Genomic DNA, 20,629 nt, shown 5'->3' with positions numbered 1-20,629 from the left:
TTCTGATTTGGTTTCCTTTTATTTCTTTTTCTTCTCTGATTGCTGTGGCTAAAACTTCCAAAACTATGTGAATAATAGTGGTGAGAGTGGACAGCCTTGTCTTGTTCCTGATCTTAGAGGAAATGGTTTCAGTTTTTCACCATTGAGAACAATGTTGGCTGTGGGTTTTTCATATATGGCCTTTATTATCTTAAGGTAAGTTCCCTCTGTGCCTACTGACTGGAGACTTGTTATCATAAATGGGTGTTTTTTCTGCATCTTTGATCATGGTGTATGATCCTTTTAATGTGCTGTTGGGTTCTGTTTGCTAGTATTTTGTTGAAGATTTTTGCATCTATGACATACAGTTTTTGACATATGTCTACACCCAGGAACCATCACCACAATCAAGATAAGGACCGTATCCGTCACCTCCAAGAATTTCTTCCTGCCCCTTTGAAATCCCTCCCTCCTGTCTTTCTGCATTCCCACCCCGACCCTTGGCAATCACTGATCTGCTTTCTGTCAGTATAGATGAGTTTGTAGTTTTAAAAATCTTATTTAAATGGAACCAAACAATAAGTACTTTTTTTCTAGCTTCTTTCATTCAGTGTAATTATTTTGAGATTCATTGTGTATCAACAGTTCATTCTTTTATATTAATGAGTAGTATGGAGAATAGTGGATCCATTGTATGGGTATACCACATTTTGTTTATCCATTCTCCAGCTGATGGACATTTGAGTTTCCAGTTTTTTGTTGTTACAAGTAAAGCCCTTAGGATTCATGTGTAAGTCTTTGTATGGAGATGTGCTTTCTTTTCTCTTGGGTAAATATATAGGAATGGGATAGCTGGATCATAATTGGTATATGTTTAACTTTTTTAAAAAGTGCCAAAATGTTTTCCAAAGTCTTTGCAGCATTTTACATTCCCACCAGCAGTCTTTGAGGGTTCTGTTTGATTTTTTTTTCTTTTTGGCTGTGCCATGCAGCATGTGGGATCTTAGTTCCTCAACGAGGGATCGAACCCACCCCTGCCTGCATTGGAAGTGCAGACTCTTAACCACTGGACTGCGGGGAAGTCCCAATTTTGAGGGTTCTAGTTGCTAGACATTCTTGTCAATAGGTTCAGTAATACGATTTCATTGATGGATGGACTGATGAATGAATGAACAGATCCAATACTGATGTGGACTATTTCTTCATTCCTCTGCCAGAACCACACAATCCCCCAAAGGGTCCTCAGTGTGTTATAATTTCCTTTATTTACTTCATTAATTTTTATATGTTATTGTGGCTCCACCTCCCCAATACCATTCTTCTTCTTTAAGTTACTAGATATCTTTCCTATTGTTTTTCTGTTTCAGCTTATATTGGTTTTGGGCTTTAAGGGTTTACAATTTATATACGAACAGTGCTATTTCTCCCTTTATGATGTTAGTGTAAAGCACTCTGTCACACCGTGAAGTTTGTTCTTTCTTGACCTTATAAAATGAGGCTTCTGGGGCTTCCCTGGTGGCGCAGTGGTTGAGAGTCTGCCTGCCAATGCAGGGGACATGGGTTCGAGCCCTGGTCTGGGAGGATCCCACATGCCATGGAGCAACTGGGCCCGTGAGCCACAACTACTGAGCCTGTGTCTGGAGCCCGTGCTCCGCAACAAGAGAGGCTGCGAGAGTGAGAGGCCCGCGCACCGCGATGAAGAGGGGCCCCCGCTTGCCGCAACTAGAGAGAGCCCTCACACAGAAACGAAGACCCAACACAGCCAAAAATAAATAAAATAAATAAAAGCTGAGCTGATGTCCTCTAAAAAAAAAAAAAAAAAAAAAAAAAAAAAAAAGAGCGTTCTAAGCCAGGAATAGAGCCTACATTTCTGTCAGGCCATGAGCCAGGAAATAAAAAGTAGTGTTTTTATACCATCGCTATAGCTAGCCATTCATTGTTCAAGGATCTCTTTCAACTAGAAGAGGGTAGAAACCTGCCCTACCCCTACACTTCCTTCCCATCACACTTTTTTTTTTCTTTTTTTTTGTTTTTGCGGTACGCGGGCCTCTCACTGTTGTGGCCTCTCCGTTGTGGAGCGCAGGCTCCGGACACGCAGGCTCAGCGGCCATGGCTCACGAGCCCAGCCGCTCCGCGAGCCGCTCCGCGGCATGTGGGATCTTCCCGGACCGGGGCACGAACCCGTGTCTCCTGCATCGGCAGGCGGACTCTCAACCACTGCGCCACCAGGGAAGCCCTCCATCACACTTTCTTGTCCAGGCATCCAGTGTCTCATTCTTTAAGATCCTTGGAGCAATCCAGGTTTCTTCCAACTTCACCTCTTCCTCTCACATCTGCCCAGAAGGAGTGGGGCGCTGGCAGGGGCTTCCAGCATGGTTTGGAAGTGTGCTGCTGTCAGGCGACCGTGCCGGGGCTGTGCCTTCCCAGCAACCTGCTGCCACTGTCTGTGCCTGTCTGATCCTCCGTTCAGCAGGGAGAGAATTCTTCAGCCCCACTTGAGTCTGAGAATCCTTTTTCTCATTCCGAGAGGCATGGAACATTGTTGCTGTTGCTCCTAGAAGTCCAGATTCGGCTTTGGGAAGGGGCTGCGTGCTTGGTCCTACGGAATATTTCCACATAGAGCAGAAGAGTAGGTCTTGGACTTATGGAGGGTACGTGATTCCCCTAGAGCATCTAACAGTAACACCACAGACTCTTGAGTTAAAGATTCCTGACTGGAGTAATCTGTTCATCTTTGGGTCTCTGTTTTTTTGTTCTGCAAACGAGTACTTCAATTAAAAGGGACGTTCAGATGCCATTATTGCAAAGAAATCTTGGGTACTGCTCAGAGCTTTTTAGCTCTTTCATGTTGGAATAAAACAGCACCTGCAACTGCTTGTAAATTCAGACTGAAACCGCAGAATGCATTTCGGGACCCAGTAGAGCATAGCTTCTTCTGTCTCAGCACAGAAGGAATTCAGCCAGAGGCAGAGTGACAGGTAAAGGAAGAGTTTAGTAGTATAGGAGGCTTGTGAGGGGTACAAGAGGTACAAGCGAGAGGGCTCTGCCCCTAGCACTTAATGGGTTACATTTTTATAAACAAAGGAAAAGTGGGGAGGGGGGAGAAATCCACTTTCTTCCTTATTCTTGAGTAGACATCAAGCTTCCCTCATCAGCTCCTCCTCCATGTCGGGCAGGGGAGTTTTCTTGTCCCTAGTGGTCAAACCAGGACGGTCATGGCGCTATTCAAATCATCAGAAGGATGATAATGTATGCTAAGATATATGGTAAGTCATCTCAGGTGTCAGTATAATGAGGGTCTTCTACTTTGGAATGTCACCTTTCCCTTATATTTTTGTTTTTAGTACGTTCAGAGGAGCATGTCCTAGGGATCATTAACTTACCTCAACCGGCAGGATGCAGACATCATTGACTTGATGTATATTTTTGTTGTTAGTTTCGTTGTTAAGCAAGCCTGCTTTGTTTCATGATTTTCCGATTGCTTTCTTGAGTGATCATTAACTTACCATGGTCTCCCAAAGCTCCCTGAAGTTCCTTGTCTGTCTATAATCCCCTAGTGGGATTTTTAACTAGCTATTTGATTTTCCTACTGTATCCCTATCAAGACTACACACACACAAACTAACAGTGTAAGACTAACTTTTAAAAAATTGTGATAAAATAGGCATAATGTAAAATTTACCATCTTAACCATTTTCAAGTGTACCGTTCAGTGGCGTTAAGTACCTTCACGTTATTGTACAGCCATAACCACCATCTGTCTCCTGAGCTTTTTCGTCTTCATCTTTCTGAAACTCGGTCCCCATTAAACAACTCCCCTTTAACAAAATTGAAGGATATAAGATTAACGTAAAAAAATCAAGTTTCTATATGGTAGCAAATAGACTTGTCTTTTGGTTTTTTGATAATAGCAAACTATGTATCTGATAAGGGGTGCATATCCAAAGTATAATATATAAGGAACGCCTACAATTCAATAGCAAAAAAACCCCACCTGATTAAAAAAAGATGGGGAAAGGACTTGAATAGACGTTTCTCCAAAGAAGATATACAAATGGCCAATAAGTATATGAAAAGCTGCTCAACATCACTAATCATCGAGAAGAGCTTGCCTTTTTAGCACCCAGTTGACTCTAAGGCAGAGCCGGGCGGGACACACTGCTCTGTAGTATATTGTCACACTCAACTGCTTGCTTGCTGATGTTACCCTGCCAGCCTCCTCTTTGTATGCCTGACAGAGAAGGGCTCAACGAAGGTTTGTTTTGTGTTAAATAGCCAGTTGTTGGCAGGCAGAAGATGTATGGAAATGGATTGCAAGATAAAAAGTTAGTCTCAGAATGGGGTACTTCCCACGAGTTGGGCTCACAGTCAAAGGGCGTGTGAAGGGGAAAAAAAAAAAGTGCTGTGAAGTTGGGAAAGGAGAAGATGTTGGTGAAACAGTTCCATTAATTCAGTGTATTTTGCTTTTAGGGAAGGTTCTGCTTTTGAGGGTGACAGAAAGCAGGAAACAAGGATGTCGGTAATGGAATCGCTTTCATTGTTCTGGGGGAAGTCCTTCCTATGTTTTAGTTATTTGCATACCGTCTTCAACCTTTACCATTGCTCTGCTCTTCGTTTCTCAGTTAAATTTATCTTAAGCTTGTTTTATTTATTTTTCTTTCCTCACTTCTATTTTTATTTTTATTTTTTTTATTATTATTTTTTTTGTGGTATGCGGGCCTCCCTCTGCGGTGGCCTCTCCCGTTGCGGAGCACAGGCTCCGGACGCGCAGGCTCAGCGGCCACGGCTCACGGGCCCAGCCGCTCCGCGGCACGTGGGATCCTCCCGGACCGGGGCGCGAACCCGGTTCCCCTGCATCGGCAGGTGGACGCGCAACCACTGCGCCACCAGGGAAGCCCCTATTTTTATTTTTTAAATAGATCTTCATCGGAGTAGAATTGCTTCACAATACTGTGTTAGTTTCTGTTGTACACCAAAGTGAATCAGCCATATGCGTAAAGCATTTCACTTTGAAATGGAAAGTCGGCATTAGTTGTAACAAATAGTTGGTAAGCCCCCAAATAAGTATGACGGAGAAGAACAAGTTATAATGAATTGTACTTTTCCTTGTATTAGGCCTTGAGCCAAAAGCCTGTTCTTGCTTTGTTAAAAAAAAAAAAAAAAAGATTTTGAAGTGGAAGAGAAATATTAAGGACCTACTAGCAGCTGAGATTTACTCTGAATAGAATCAGAAGTGTTAGTGAATTGAAAAGAAATTTTTGGCTCTGAGTCAGTGGCGTGGTTTTGTTCTTGTGTGTCCCCGTTTCCATCTCTCCGTTGTTGTTCTTGCTTTGGGAAGCAGGGTGCTTTAAGTCTCGTGTCAGTACGTTAAAAAAAAAAATCTCTGTGTGAACAGTAAATGAAATTTTTTTTTCTAAAATAAGAGATCATGGGCTTCAAACAAGCAAGTTAAAGCTCCTTCTGACTTTTAGCGGTGGTTCTCAGTCCTGTGGGTTAGTGTTTTGAAGTTAATGTTGGCCCAATAATCAGGTGCATCAGCTTTTGGAAAGTTACCTACCGTGTCTACAGCTACAAGTATTTGATTAGAGAGGATTGTGTCATCTTTTACTACAGCAGCTTGGTGGAGAGCTGACTAATGAAATAATCATCCTCTTTTTCCTCCCTTCTCCTTACTTCTGTGCCCTTTTATTATGTAAGTAAGCCCAGTCTTCTAGAAGACGGAGTTACTTCTCTTTTGTCTGTCTTCATAGTCATATGTTTAATTGCACATAAATCGTACTAACGTCCTTTTAATAGTTCTCACGTATCACCTGTGTTTGTAAAAGTTTAATTATAGGAAACACCTCTTCTCGGAGAGTAATGAAGATTCAAATAGTAGTGCCAGTGAACTGTCTTGGACCAGTAACCAAAAAAGGAAATCCCTGAAGTCATATCCTAGTAGAAAAAAGATAAGAACCAGAAGTAACATAAAAAGTAAGTTTGGTGTGTGTTTGCTTTCCAGTCACTTTTCATATCAATTAGCAGGTATTAATTTTTCAATACGTGATGGGAGCAGCGGGTGCCAAAGAGATATGATCGTGTGGTCCTCCTTCCCTGGTAGACTGGAAAGGGAAAATGTACATATGTAAAACAGTGTGAAAGAATATGGAATTGACCGATAATTGTTAAATTTGAGCCGTGGATAAATGGAGTAAGGAGTTCAGATAAGAGGAATCTGACGTGAGCTGAAATCATCAGGAAAAGCTTCAAGGAAGAGCTGGGTGGGACCTCAGCTAATGTTTGGGAGAAGAATAGGATGTGAAGAGGTGTGGAGAAGGGGAAGCATTCTCATTAGGTAAAACTAGAAAGATGTGAGAACAGCATTCAGGAACAGGATCTGGAGTAGAGAATTCATGCTGGGTGTGAGGAACAAAGTTGAATAATTAGATCATAAGAGCTAGACATTTCAGCAAGCTGTGGGAATTGCTTCTAGTGCGTATTTTGGTATTTCCTGTAAGTAAACTTACCCACTGTACACTTATTCCCTTTCATTCTAGACTTGCCACTTTTGCCTCTCAGTAGTGTCAGTGACCTTGAGGAAGATCAAGTAAGTAAATTTTTTCTGGGCTGCCCTGTGCCCTTATCGTGTAAGCTTGAAACAAGTGGATCTCTTTACACCACCTGTATTTCTCAAAAAACTCCTTTCTGAAATATGAGAAGAATAAACCAGTGGTTTACTAGTATGTAAACCACTTTCAGTAGAAACTTCAAGGGCTTCTAAACATTTTATATGAATCTTGGGCAAAAATTTAGGATCTTTTTTCATTGGTTGCAAATTTGTTGCAAGATGTTTATTTTGCACTAAGCTTGAAATCTGGGCTCTTCTGATTTCCTGCAAATGTACGCTTTTTTGAATTTGTATTTTAAAATAAACTTCTTGGTTTAATTCTTCCGTTAGTTCTCAGTTTGTTGACATGTTACGCCCAAAGATTTTAATGATTTAAACATTTAAGTCTTTATTTTGCAAGCAGTTGAAATGCCTTCAGCCATTTCAAATATTGAATAAGCCCTGAAAGTTTCTTAATTCCTCTCAGTTATCCTTGTTTTATTTATTTTATTTATTTATTTATTTATTTATTTATTTATTTATTTTGTTATTTATTTATTTATTTATTTATTTATTTATTTATTTATTTATTTATTTATTTATTTATTTATTTATTTATTTATTTATTTATTTATTTATTTATTTATTTATTTATTTATTTATTTATTTCCGGACGCGCAGGCTCAGCGGCCATGGCTCACGGGCCCAGCCGCTCCGCGGCACGTGGGATCCTCCCGGACCGGGGCGCGAACCCGGTTCCCCTGCATCGGCAGACGGACGCGCAACCACTGCGCCATCAGGGAAGCCCAATTATCCTTGTTTTATATCAAAGTAGTTAAGAACATGGACACGAGTGTCCTCCGGGCCAATTCAGAGCTTAATTTATCATGCTTTTAGCTGAATTACCTCTCTAAGCAGTTGGCTTTTGTTCTTTGTCAAATGAAATTAGATAGATAGATAGTATTTATAGTATAGTGTGTGTATATATATGTACTGTATATATGAGATTTTATATAAAATATGTAACAATATATATAATCATGTATATGTGATGTGTATTATATATAATTGTGCACATATACTTTATATGTACAAACTATATATACTTATATATAAAATACATATATGTACATATTACACGCATATAATACATATATATCTAATATACGTACATACATATATAATACGTATATGTCCATATATTTTATATGTGTGTATCTACACACACACATACACACACAAACACAACTGCAGAATATAGTGCGAAGCATTGAAGAGTTTTCTAAGGGCAGCTGCTGGGATTCTGAGGGCATCGGCAGTGCCCTGACTGCCTGTACAGAGGCAGAATGTCGTTAGTGCTCTAATAGTAGCTTGTCATCTGCCCTCCTTGCCCGACCTGCCTTCTGCCATCAGCCTGGGGGCGCGGGGTGCTGCCCTCTGTGAGGCTAAGGGACACTCATGTTCTGAGGTGACAGAGTTTATAGCTCAAACCTGTGAGCCAGAGCAAGTACCTAAATATCTGTTGAATAGTTCAACCTGAGATAAGGAGTTATCAGTTAGAAATAGGCCAAAAGAACAGTTTTTAGCAATATACAGCTTTTAAAAAAAATCGGTACCAAAGAAGAAACAGGAGAGCTTTGAGAATCCATAAATTTAAGGTGTGCAACTGACAAGAAGTCTATGCTGATTTTCAGTGAGGGCATTGCTGACTTTATACAGACGTTGGTATCTAGAACTCACTTCTCTGTGCTGGAGTTTAAGAGAATAACTTGGAAGCAGGGGTTGGCAAACGTTTTCTGTGAAGGGCCAGATACTAAATATTTTAGTCTTTTCGGGCATATGGTTTCTGTGGCAGCCATTCAACTCTGCCGTTGTAGCGTGAAGGCAGCCATGGACAATACTCAGATGAGTGGGTGTGTTGTGTTCCGATAAAACTTATATTTACAAGAACTTTATTTACAGCGAGCTGTAGTTTGCTGACTCCTGAATTAGAGCAGTGGTTCTCAGACTTTAGTGTTCAGAATGGCCAGGGTGGCTTGCGGAAATGCAGATTGCTGGGTCCTGTCCCCAGAGTTTTCGATTGAGTACATTGTCATTGGGGCTTGAGAACATTGTCATTGGGGCTTGAGAATTTGCTTTTCTGTCAAGTTCTCAGGTGTTGCCGAGCCTGTGGTTTGGGACCACGCTTTGAGAACTTTGACTTAGAGTCATCAATTGATGCCTGACCTAGTGTGCTTCCAACCCTGCGATCTTATGGTCTCACTGTTTTTTTCAAGTGGAGCATATCCAATGCTTAATCATTTAAAAAGGATGTTGGAAGTGTCTTGGAATGTTTGATAATATTCACAACCACTCAAAACAAGTTAACACTTTATAAAAAATACTATATTTTAGGCTAAAATTCTAACACCATTACGGAAAGATACCTCCAGGCCAAATAATGTCACACCTCCAAAAATTTCTGGAACGAAATTTGAGAGTAGTTCTGCCTTTTTAACTCCTGAAGATTCTGCCCAGAAGATAGGTATGTGATTTTCTGTCAATCTACATAGAAAAAATTGTATTTGGGGAAAGGTAGTTTGAAAAAGCAAAATGTATTTCTTTTAATATCTGTTGAAGAAAGTGTGAAAGTATGATTGATCTTCTCTTTTATGCCCTCATTAACAAAAGACAGAGGACATTGCTTTAATTCTGTTTTAACATTTGAGATCAGCTTGTGCATAAGGATTGCTGGTATTCTTCCACTTTTTTTTTTTTTTTTTTTGTTGTGCGGGCGTTCCTCTGTTGTGGCCTCTCCCGTTGCGGAGCACAGGCTCCGGACGCGCAGGCTCAGCGGCCATGGCTCACGGGCCCAGCCGCTCCGCGGCATGTGGGATCCTCCCATACCGGGGCGCGAACCCGGTTCCCCTGCATCGGCAGGCGGACGCGCAACCACTGCGCCACCAGGGAGGCCCCTTCCACTTTAAAAATAACAAGAAGCTCAAATGATGATTTATTGCAGGGGTTGGTAAACTTTTTCTGTAGAGGACCAGAGTAATTACTTTTTGCTTTTTGGCCCCTAGAGTTTCTTTTGCATCTATTCAGCTCTGCATCTGTAGCTCCAAATGAGCCACAGACAAGACGTAAACCAATGGGCGTGGCTGTGTTTCCATAAAACTTTATTTATAAAAACAGGTGGCAGACTGGATTTGGCCTGAGGGGCCAGAGTGTGCCAACCCTTGACCTGTAAGGTTTATCTCAGCCCCCAGTGTATTTTATTAAAACAATTCACATCTTTTAAATTGGTAAGAGTAGGGATTTGGTTTTCTTCACCTCTATCATTTTAGAGCAGAGCACTTTGGCAGGCACACAATGGCATTAGCAAGCACATGACTGCCAGCCGCTTAGTTTAGCTGCCACTGGAAGAAAAGAAGTAGAGAAAGGAAAATAGGAGAGAGGGAGATATAACATGAGAGAGGAAGAGGAGTAAGGGAATGCATCTAAGAGAGGAAAGAGAAGGACCACACTGAGGTGGTAGAATCCTTGCTGTGTATTTGGGGCCAGATGGGCAGCTACTAAAGGTGCTGACCTAGTAGGTAACTGGCTATTCATTTTATCTACAGACCTGTAACCCCTAATAGCCATGCATGCCCTGCAAGATACAAAGTGGTTTTTGGTTTGGGGTTTTTTTTTTTTTTTTAAGAACTGTGTCCCTTTTGAGGGGGGTAGGGCAGGGGATGTTGAAATTTAATTTATAGACTGATAGTGAAATGTTATGGCCTCAATTGCCTCTCAGTGTGTTTATTCCCTTAAAACTATTCATTCTCTCTAATACTCAGAACTTCAAAGTCCCCACCCACTGAGCGATCTCTCTTCCTTGGAGCACTCAGATGTTGAAGAAAATGTATCTGAGGTATCGTTCTATTTCATTGTTGGTTATTCATCTGGTTTTCCAGAATTAATATTATATTTGCTTAATGTACTAGCTTATTCCTTCTTAAGGGATAATGTAGCACCACGTTGACATGAAAACATCTATTTGTTGCCTTTTTTTTTTTTTTTTTTAAGACTGTGACCCAAGAGTCATTGGTGAAAAGTACTAGCTTCAAACATAAACTGCAAAACTTGGAAGACAGAGGTGAGAGAATTCTAAACTTTTTTTTGCAGAGTAAAGCAAAATTAATCTGATTTTGGCAGACTGGGCTGTTATTCAAATTGAGGCAGATACAATCACTATACAGAGTGACAATTGCCAGGCCTTGGAGAGGGCAGTGTCACCTGCTTACCAGCTCCAAATGTGCCTGAAGGTCAAGGGGAGGATCAAAGGTTTTCAATCAGGAGCAAGAACGTCTGTGTCAGGAAGCATATGGCCTGGGACCCAAGTACCATCAAGCAGCATGCCTCCTCTCCCACCCCACAGAAGGCAGTCCCCTACTATTATAGTGTTGTCACTTTCTCCCTTTAGATCTGTTAGTGTTTGCTTAAAATGTTTAGGTGCTGTGATATTGGGTGCATATATATTTACAGTTGTTACGTTCTCTTGATGGAGTGACCCCTTTATCATTATGTAATGAACTTCTTTGTCTCTTGTTCAATTTTTTGACTTTAAAGTCTGTTTTGACTGATATAAGCATAGCTATTCCTGCCTTCTTTTGATTTCCACTTGCATGGAATATCTTTTTCCATTCTTTCACTATGAGCCTATGTGCGTCTTTAAAGCTGAGTTGAGTCTCCAGTAGGCAGCGTATAGTTGGGTCATATTTTATCCGTTTAGCCACTCTGTGCCATTTGATTGGAGAATTTAATCCATTTACATTTCTTTTCTTTTTTTTAAATTAATTTTCTTTGGAGTATGGTTGCTTTATAATGTTGTGTTAGCTTCCACTCTCCATTTACATTTAAAGTAATCATTGATTTGTAAGGACTTACTAATGCCTTTGTATTAATTGTTTTCTGGCTGTTTTGTAGTTTTTAAAAATTTCTTCCTCTCTTGCTGTTTTCTTTTGTGGTTGATGATTTTCTATAGTGGTATGCCTTGATTCCCTTTTCCTTATTTTTTTATGTATCTACTATAGATTTCTGCTTTGTGGTTACCTTGAGGCTTACATAAAACATTTTGGAGTTATAGTTTAAGCCGATAACTTCTATTGCATACAAAACTCTACCGTTTTTCTCTCCCCACCCACATTTTATGCTTTAGATGTTATAATTTATCTCTTTTTATATTGTATATCTATTAGAAATTATAGCTATAATTATTTTAAATATTTTCACCCTTTGACCTTTATTCTAGAGTTCATTAACACACCACTGTATTACAATATTACAGTATTCCAAATTTGAATATATACTTTACCAGTGTGTTTTATATTTTTTAATATATTTTCATGTACTAATTAGCCTTTTTTCATTTCTTTTGACAAACTGCTTTCCACACTATTTGTAAGGCAGATCTAGTGGTGATGACTCCCTAAGCTTTTATGGTTCTGGGAAAGTTTTAATCTTTCCTTCATTTATGAAGGACAACTTCGCCAGGTAAAGTATTGTTGGTTGGCAGTTTTTTCTTTCAGCACTTTACATGTATACATTATCCCACTCTTTTTTGGCCTGTAAGGTTTCTGCAGAGAAATCTGCTAATAGCGTTATGGGTGTCCCCTTGTATGTGAGAAATTTTTTTTCTTTTGCTCCTTTTAAAATTCTCTCTGTGTGTTTGATTTTACACAGTTTTGTTATAATGTGTCTTGCAAAAGATCTTTGTGGGTGAATCTTTTGGGGGTTTGAGAGCTTCATGAACTTGGATGTCCAAATTTCTCCCCAGATTTTGGAAGTTTTCAGCCATTATTATTATTTAAAAAATAATTAATTGATTGATTAATTTTTGGCTGCGGTGGGTCTTCATTGCTGCGCGTGGGCTTTCTCTAGCTGCGGCGAGCGGGGGCTGCTCTTCGTTGACGTGCGCAGGCTTCTCATTGCGGTGGCTTCTCTTGTTGCGGAGCACGGGCTCTAGGCACAAGGGCTCGGTAGCTGTGGCTCGTGGGCTCTAGAGCGCAGGCTCGGTAGTTGTGGCGCACGGGCTTAGTTGTGCCGCGGCATGTGGGATCTTCCCGGACCAGGGCTCGAACCCGTCTCCCCCTGCATTAGCAGGCGGTTTCTTAACCATTGCGCCACGAGGGAAGTCCCTATTGTTTTTTTAAAATTTTTTAATTTTATATTGGAGTATAGCCGATTAACAATGTGATAATTTCAGGTGCACAGCAAAGCAACTCAGCCATACATATACATGCATCCATTCTCCCCCATCAACCATTATTTTTTAAAATAGCTTTCTGCCCCTTTTCCCTCTTTTATCCTTCTGGGACTCCAATAATATGTAGATTGTTTCCATTTTTTAAAATTGGTATATCATTGACATGTAGCTTATTAATTTCAGGTAGCATATTAATTTCAGGTGTATAACAATGATTTGATATTTGTACATATAGTAAAATGATCACAACAATAAGTCGAGTTAACATCTATCCCCACAGGTAGTTACATATTTTTTTTCTTGTGATGATAGCTTTTAAGATCTACTTTCTCAGAAACTTTCAAATACACAATAAAGTATTAACTATAGTCGCCATCCTGTCTGTACATTACATCCCCAGGACTTATTTTGTAATTGGAAGTTTTCACCCCCTTCACGCATTTGCACCCCTTCACCCACCTCTGGCAACCAACAATCTGTTCTCTGTACCTATGAGTTTGGTTTTGTTTATTTTCCTTTTCGATTCCACATATAAGTGAGGTCATACAGTATTTGTCTTTCTGTCTGACTTATTTCACTTAGCATTTTGCCCTCAAGATCCATCCATGTTGACACAAATGGCAAGATTTTATTCTTTTTTATGACTGAATAATATCCTGTTGTATATATATACCACATTTTCTTTATTCATCCATCATTGGACACATATTGCTTCCATGTCTTGGCAACTATAAATAATACTGCAGTGAACATGGTGGGTACATATATATTTTCAAGTTAGTGTTTTCATTTTCTTCTGTTAAATACAAAGAACTGGAATTGCTAGATTATATGGTAGTTTCATTTTTAATTTTTGGAAGAACCTCCATACTGTTTTCCATAGTAGCTGCACCAATTTACATTCCAACTAACAGTGCACAAGGGTTCTCTTTTCTCCACGTTTTTCACCAACACTTGTTATCTCTTGTCCTTTTGATAATAGGAATTCTAATAGGTGTGAGTTTATCTCATTGTGGTTTTGGTTTGCTCCAATCATCGGTGTACCTGTTGGCTGTCTGTATGTCTTTGGAAAAATGTCTATTCAGATTCTCTGCTGTCATTTTAATCGATGATTTGGTTTTTTGGCTATTGAATTATATGAGTTCTTTATATATTTTGGATATTAACCCCTTGTCAGATGTACGATTTGAAAATATTTTCGTCCCTTTTGTAGTTTGATTTTTCATTTTGTTGATGGTTTTCTTTTCTATACAGAAGCTTTTTAGTTGATGTAGTTCCACTTGTTTATTTTCATTTTTGTTGCCTTTGCTTTTGGTGTCAAATCCAAAAAATGATCATCAAGATGGATGTCAAGGAGCTTACAGCCTGTATTTTCTTCTAGGAATTTTACGATTTCAAGTCTTACCATATAAGTCTTTAATCGATTTTGAGTTAACTTTTGTGCTTACAACCTGTATTTTCTTCTAGGAATTTTACTATTTCAAGTCTTACATATAAGTCTTTAATCGATTTTGAGTTAACTTTTGCATATGGTGTAAGATCATGGTCCAGTTTCATTCTTTTACATGTGCCTGTCGTGTTTTCCTAACACCATCTATTGAAGAGACTTTTTTTTTTTTTCCATTGTATACTCTTGGCTTCTTTGTTGTAAATTAATTTGATTGTATATGCCTGGGTTTATTTCTTGGCTCTCTGTTCCATTGATTTATGGGTCTCTTTTTTATGCCAGTACCCTACTGTCTTACTACATCTTTGTAATGTAGTTTGACATCAGGAAACATGATGCCTCCAGCTTTGTTCTTCTTTCTCAAGATTGCTTTGGCTATTCGAGGTCTTTTGTTGTTCCACACAAATTTTAGGATTGTTTGTTCTGTTTCTGTGAATTGTTTCTATTAATGGTATAGTTTGTTTGTATTAGTGCTATCACATAGTTCATATAGGCTTTCTTACTGTCTTTTATTCTTTTTCCTTTGTTCTCCTCTGACTGGATAATTTGGATAAATGCTCTGTCTTTGACATAGATTCTTCTTCTTCTGGATCAGGTCTGCTGTTGATATTCTCAATTATTGCATTTTTCATTTCACTTTTGTATTCTTTTGCTCCAGAGTTTCTGTTTGGTTCTTTTTTTATTATTTCTATTTCTCTATTAAACTGTTCATTTTGTTTGCTTATTGTTTGCCTGATTTTATTGAATTGTCTTTGTGTGTTCTTGTAGCTAAGTGAGCTTCCTGAAAGCAACTATTTTGCAGTCTTTATTAGGCAAATTGCAGAGCTCCCTTTTCTGTGGCAGTCCGTGACTATATAATTATTGTGGTTTTGGGGAGGTGTCACGTTTCCTTGAGTTCTCACGTTCCTTGAAGTTTTGCGTTGCTGTCTTCATATTTGAAGAAGCAGTCACCTCCTTTAGCCTTTGCTGACTGGCTTCAGGAGAGAAATACCTTTTGTCTACGAGGGATTCTGAAGCTTTCTCAGACCTTTCCTATGGCTATGCCTGCTCCACACTTTTCTTCCTCTGGGGGACCCCCTCGCGCTTTCTCTGGAATCTGCACGGCCAGGCCAGGTGCTCACAGCCTCCTGCTGCTTTCCCTAGGGCAGTGGTGGATGCTCAAGCTTGTGTGCTTAATCCGCATCCTGCTGAATAGGGCTGGCTATCTACAAACGCTCACAGTCATTGCCCCTGGGGGGTGTGTGTGTGTGTGCAAAGTGAGCCAACCACAGGGTGGGGCTGTGTATGGGTGAGGCATATGGATTGGTTGCGCTGTCCATGGTCCAGCTGCGGGGGGATCCGTAGGTGAGGTCTCCCCAGCAGCTCATGAGCAGGCTTCCTAACGGAGTCCCTGAATCAGTTAGTAGGATCTGCATCCCTTTGATGCTCCCCGAGAACCCTGGGTTCTGTTCTCCCAGCCACTCCCCACCCCCGAGCCGCGTAGTGTAACCTCAGTATTCTGGACGGAGCTAATAAGAAGCGGTCTTCTTTGGCAGAGGGTCCCTCACAGCTGGGGAAACTGCTCACTCCCTCAAACGCTCTCACCTTCCCCAGTGCAGAAATCATGAGCTAAGAGGGTATCTCTTGGCCCTGAGCTGTGCTGCCTTTGAGCAAGTGGTGATGTGGCTCAAGCGAAAGTGTCCTTGTTACCCTCTTCAGTGCAGCCAATCTTGGATTTTTTTCTTCCTCAGACAATGTGCTAGATCTTCCCCACCGGACTCTCAGACTTCCACAAAGCCCACTCTGTCAGTAGGTGATTTTCAAAATTGGTGTCCTTTGGGGGAAAACAGTAGAAAACTCCTATACTGCTATTTTGCTCATAGACTCTTGTTTTAATGTTTACCCTGGAACTTTGGATATGCCGTGCTCCCAGAACTGCAAGCAAACAGGATGATTACTCGTGATTTTGCATTTTGCCCTCATGTACCTTCTTGGAGAGGCCTCCAGAATTGGGAAGGAGTCAGGAGGATAGCTTCTTTGTTCCAATGGTGCTATGAATGCCTGGCATATAGAGGCATTCAATAAATATTTGCCAAGGGACCAGAATAAGGAACTTAGAAAATGCTGTCATTTAGTGATGAACCTCTGCGTAATTCCATATTGAATAATCATTTATACATAGTCACAACTAAGTATTATTAATGGATTTACTGATTTTTAAAATGCATTTATCCAGACAAAAGATATTTCAGTACTCCCCGTCAGACTGAGGAATTCAGCAATAAAGATTGTCTTTAATTTTTCATATTCTCGGCATAGTACACATTGGTAGAAAAAACAAAGCAGTCGGCGCTAGGAAAGTGCCTCCACGGGAAGGATATTTTGGTAAAGATTATTCTCGCTCCGATGAAGGTTGTTGGCCTTTATCATTTTAAGCCACAGGGTGTTACCTCAGATTAAGATTTTTTTAAATGCCTTAACTTAGGAGAACTTGGTTATTAATCATAGGGTTGATTCTGTGTAGCGCTAAAAACCGTTTTATCAGAAGTATGAGTAAATAAATGTAATACGGACACCAAATTATTCTCTACAGCCTGTGCCCAAAATAAGTTCAGAAGCTCCTCAGATGGCAAAAGTCTTCAATTTTCATGGCAATGAAGACAGCTGTGTTCAAAAGCAAGAGTACACTCTTTCTACCAGCCACCAACAAACCAGTTAGCATTCATTTGAGATCACTCTAGTTTCAGCCACGGTGTGTTTACTGCTTGTGTTCATTTTTGAAGTGCTGTGTGTACCTAGTTTTAACCCCTTTATAAGAATGTCAGAAAGTCCTGGTTAAAAGAGGCATGCAGTTACCATGGAAACAAAGCTGCGCCAACTGCATCACTTAGGACCTGCATCCTTTAACGAGTGCACTGATTTCCCTAGGGGAGCCTGTTCTCTCTGGAGAGCCATTCCTTTGTTCCAGGTAAAATACTTAACAAGATTGCCTCTTCAAAAGGGGTTTTCTATGCCACATTATTTCCATGTCCCTGAAGTGATCCATCTGGATGATCCCTGTTTAGTAGGTTCACAAATTCCAAGCAGCTCATTCAGGGGGCAACCAGCTTATTTACACAGTGTTCCTGGATTCTCTCTCCATTGAAGGTAAATACTGTCTGTTCCAGCAGATGCCCTGCTTTTCCACGGGTGGTGCATTAGCATGATAAATCGAAATTCAAGGCCATGCTTTGAGCTGTTGCTACAAATATGTTGTCAGAAGAGAAAAAAAAAAAAAATCCGGAAGGGACAGAACAGGCAGCAAGGAAAGAAATGTAAAGAAACGTAGTAGTTGTTCATCGGTGCTTAATTGGAGCTGGCTGGAATCCTTTCTCAGTGGTTTCTTTGGGCCCCGACTGGGATATGGACACCATGTGAGATTCAAGCATGGGCTCTATTTGTTTTGGGGCTGGAAGAGGACAGTGCTGTGTCTGGATTCTTTCTTTGATTTTTAAAAATCATTTAGCCTTGAAACAGTGCAACTCCCTAGAAAATATCCACCCATACTTTTCAAACAAATGAACACACCTAATCTAAGAGCAGTGAGAAGAGATAGTGGCACCTCTCAAAGCTGAGAGTTTTTCTTATGCTTTTTATTTATTTTTTATTAGAGAGGCTGGTTGTGGGCTCTTTCTTTTCCAAGTGAGAATGTGACCTCTACCGAAGTTTTCAGTTTCTGAAAACTCTATTATAGCAAAGCAGCTAAGGTGTCCCATGAAGGCCATCATTCGTCTATGATCGTTTTATCTATATATCTGGTATTATTCACTTAGTTCTTTCTGCATTTGGTCATCCTTTTCTCTCAATTAGATATTTATTATCTCTCTTGTTTTACCTCTCGTTTTGCTATTTCCTTTTTGTTTCTTTAATAGAAAATAATCTAAGTTGACATTTAAACCTAAGTGATTCATTTTTCTTAAAAATGTATCTTCTACCACAGGGAATGAACTATTTTAACATTGACTATTCTCTGTTTTGCACAATTTTAATAGCAAAATTCTTTTTCTTTTCCTTCTGTCACTTTGATGTTTATGACTGGTATTTCCTACTATGGTGCTATTTCTAAAAGTTAGTATTTTATAGTTCCTCCCAAAAGGTAGTTTTAGCAGATCTTAAAATGCTAAATTTTATTAATTTCAGTTTGTTATTTATGTAGTAGGTATTTGGGTCTCCAGGGTTTTTGATATTCCTGTATCTCTACCCTCACTGCTAGTATAAGATAGTTTGAATACATTCTTGTTTTACTAAGATCCTTTTTAGAATATAAGATATATCTTATTGTGTAGAATCTTGGATATTCTGCAGCATTTACTCACTTATTCATTCTTGCGTTCAGTGAATGTCTACTGATGTCTACTCTGCACCAGCCACTTTCCTACGTGTTAGATATTCTAGTGAACAAAACAGACAACATACCTGCCCTCACTGGACCTTACCTTCTAGTGGGGGAGACATAATACCCAAGAAAAGTGAAATGTGTAGTATATTATATTGTGATAGAGGCTAAGTAAAAATTAAGCAGGGAAGGGGATTTAAGAGCTGGGGAGTTGGGTTGAAATTTTAGTTTGGATGGCCAGGGGAAACCTTAGTGTAGTTATGGGGAGGTGGGGGGAGGATGCAAGTCAGAAGAACAGCAGGTGCAAAGGCCCTGAGGTGAGAGTGGCCCAGGGTCTGAGGAGCTGGGAGGAGACCAGGGTAGAGCAGTGGAATGCAGAAGGGGAAACTTGCCTCTTTGCTTTCCCACCATCTGCTCACCATTTTGCCCAGCTCCCTGCACATAGTAACGCTCAAATATTCATTGAGCAAATTCATGAAATTAAATTCCAGAACTTTCAGGGGGAGAATCTATAGTGACTAGCTAGATGTGGGAGGAGAGAGAGAAGAGCAGATGTCTTCTCAGTTAAGTGTGTGTGGCGGGGCTGAGTGTATGGTGGGGAGGAAAGAGCAGCTGGGTAGGGAGAAATGGAAGAGAGTGGGTTTTGAGTGGAGATGTTGGGTATGCAGTTGGAAACACAGGTTTGCTGCCTGAGAGAGCTCGGGCGAGAGAGGGATCTGGGGGATGACAATTGAACGGATGGGACTGAGGAGCTCCTCCGGGGAGCTGGCCTCGGACAGGCACGGTGTGGAGCTGCAGAGAGGTATGGATGCTTTCTGCAGGCAGAGCCTCAGGCCTTGGTGGTGGGAGAGAAGAGGATGGTAAAAAGCAGGAGTCGGGCCTGGTGCTAGAGCACTATTGACAGTGATAAGATGCCACTGATAAGACAGAGGGCCCGCATGGGGTGAGGACATGTTGGGGGTGAACTGAACGTCAAAATAAAAGATATTGTACTTGTTATTTCCCTACCCCTATCTTTCCCCTCCCTGCCTCCCTCTCCCCACTGGTAACCACTAGTTTCTTCTCCATATCTGTGAGTCTGTAAGAGGTACAAACTATGAGGTATAAAATAAGCTACAAGGATATATTGTACAACGTGGGGAATATAGCCAATATTTTATAATAACTGTAAATGGAGTATAACCTTTAAAATTTGTGAATCCTCGTATTGTACACCTGTAGCTTATCTCACATTGTACAGCAGCTATACTTCAATTTTTTTAAAAAAGAAAATGTTTAGTAAATGCTGAACTGAAAACAGAATCTGTATTTAAATCTCATCAGCGGAGGCTCTCAGTCCCTAGCGAGCTAGCCAGGACCCAAGATGAGCTCCTTCGTGAGGCAGCTCTCAGTTCGGTGCCGAAGCTCCTGTGTCACCAGCAGGTGGCGCCCTCCGCGGGGTGATCCGATGAGCTTCCACGGGCCGGTCGGCCTGGAAACCTCGCCACCTTGCTCTTTAGCCCAGAGCCCTGGAAGTGGTTTTGATGCCAACCATTACTGCTTTTTGTTTGACGCAGCCTGTATCCTGCTCAGGGGAGTGTTCCTGAATGTGACTGAGCTCATCAAAGGGATGCACGTTCCCGCGGGTCCTCTTTCAGGCACCAGTAGGCTTAGTGCTTTGATACTTGTGTTGCTCTCAGTCAACATGCCAAATGATAAGCAATTTGTAACACGTAGGGAATGAGTTTCGCTTGCCGCTCATCAAGGCTAGATACTAGCTGGCGAAAAGAGAGCAAGGTAAATTTAGGACCCAAGAAACGTGTGTGTGGTTATCAGTGAACTGCGCTTGCCTTCAGACAGAGCAGATGGTCATTTCGCTGAGTGGAAGCAGTCTCGATTGGAAGAAGGTGATGCTCCAGGATGCCTTTCCTCAGTGGCAGAAGAAACAGACTTGGCAGGTAACACTGTGCACCCAGCCAGCCGGTCAAGCAAGAATGTGGCAGACGTGTAAGCACGGAAGGTCCCAACGTGAACTACAAGGCAGTTACAGTTTTAAGG

General features: G+C 40.7%; 1 protein-coding gene across 1 annotated transcript in view; it reads left to right on the top strand.

Annotated features, from left to right (window-relative positions):
• The window catches only part of SYCP2L (synaptonemal complex protein 2 like), a 73,204-nt gene that overhangs the window by 39,475 nt on the left and 13,100 nt on the right, over positions 1-20,629 (top strand). Inside the window, exons 21-27 of the mRNA XM_024121905.2 lie at positions 4,450-4,498; positions 5,805-5,952; positions 6,516-6,565; positions 8,960-9,089; positions 10,384-10,457; positions 10,613-10,682; positions 20,428-20,529. Coding sequence (XP_023977673.2) covers positions 4,450-4,498; positions 5,805-5,952; positions 6,516-6,565; positions 8,960-9,089; positions 10,384-10,457; positions 10,613-10,682; positions 20,428-20,529 — 623 coding nt within the window. The remainder of the gene's footprint in view (positions 1-4,449; positions 4,499-5,804; positions 5,953-6,515; positions 6,566-8,959; positions 9,090-10,383; positions 10,458-10,612; positions 10,683-20,427; positions 20,530-20,629) is intronic.

Source organism: Physeter macrocephalus, chromosome 18 (assembly GCF_002837175.3).
Source record: "Physeter macrocephalus isolate SW-GA chromosome 18, ASM283717v5, whole genome shotgun sequence".
In the NCBI taxonomy this organism is placed as follows: Eukaryota; Metazoa; Chordata; class Mammalia; order Artiodactyla; family Physeteridae; genus Physeter; species Physeter macrocephalus.
This window is presented reverse-complemented; position numbering and strand designations above follow the sequence as displayed.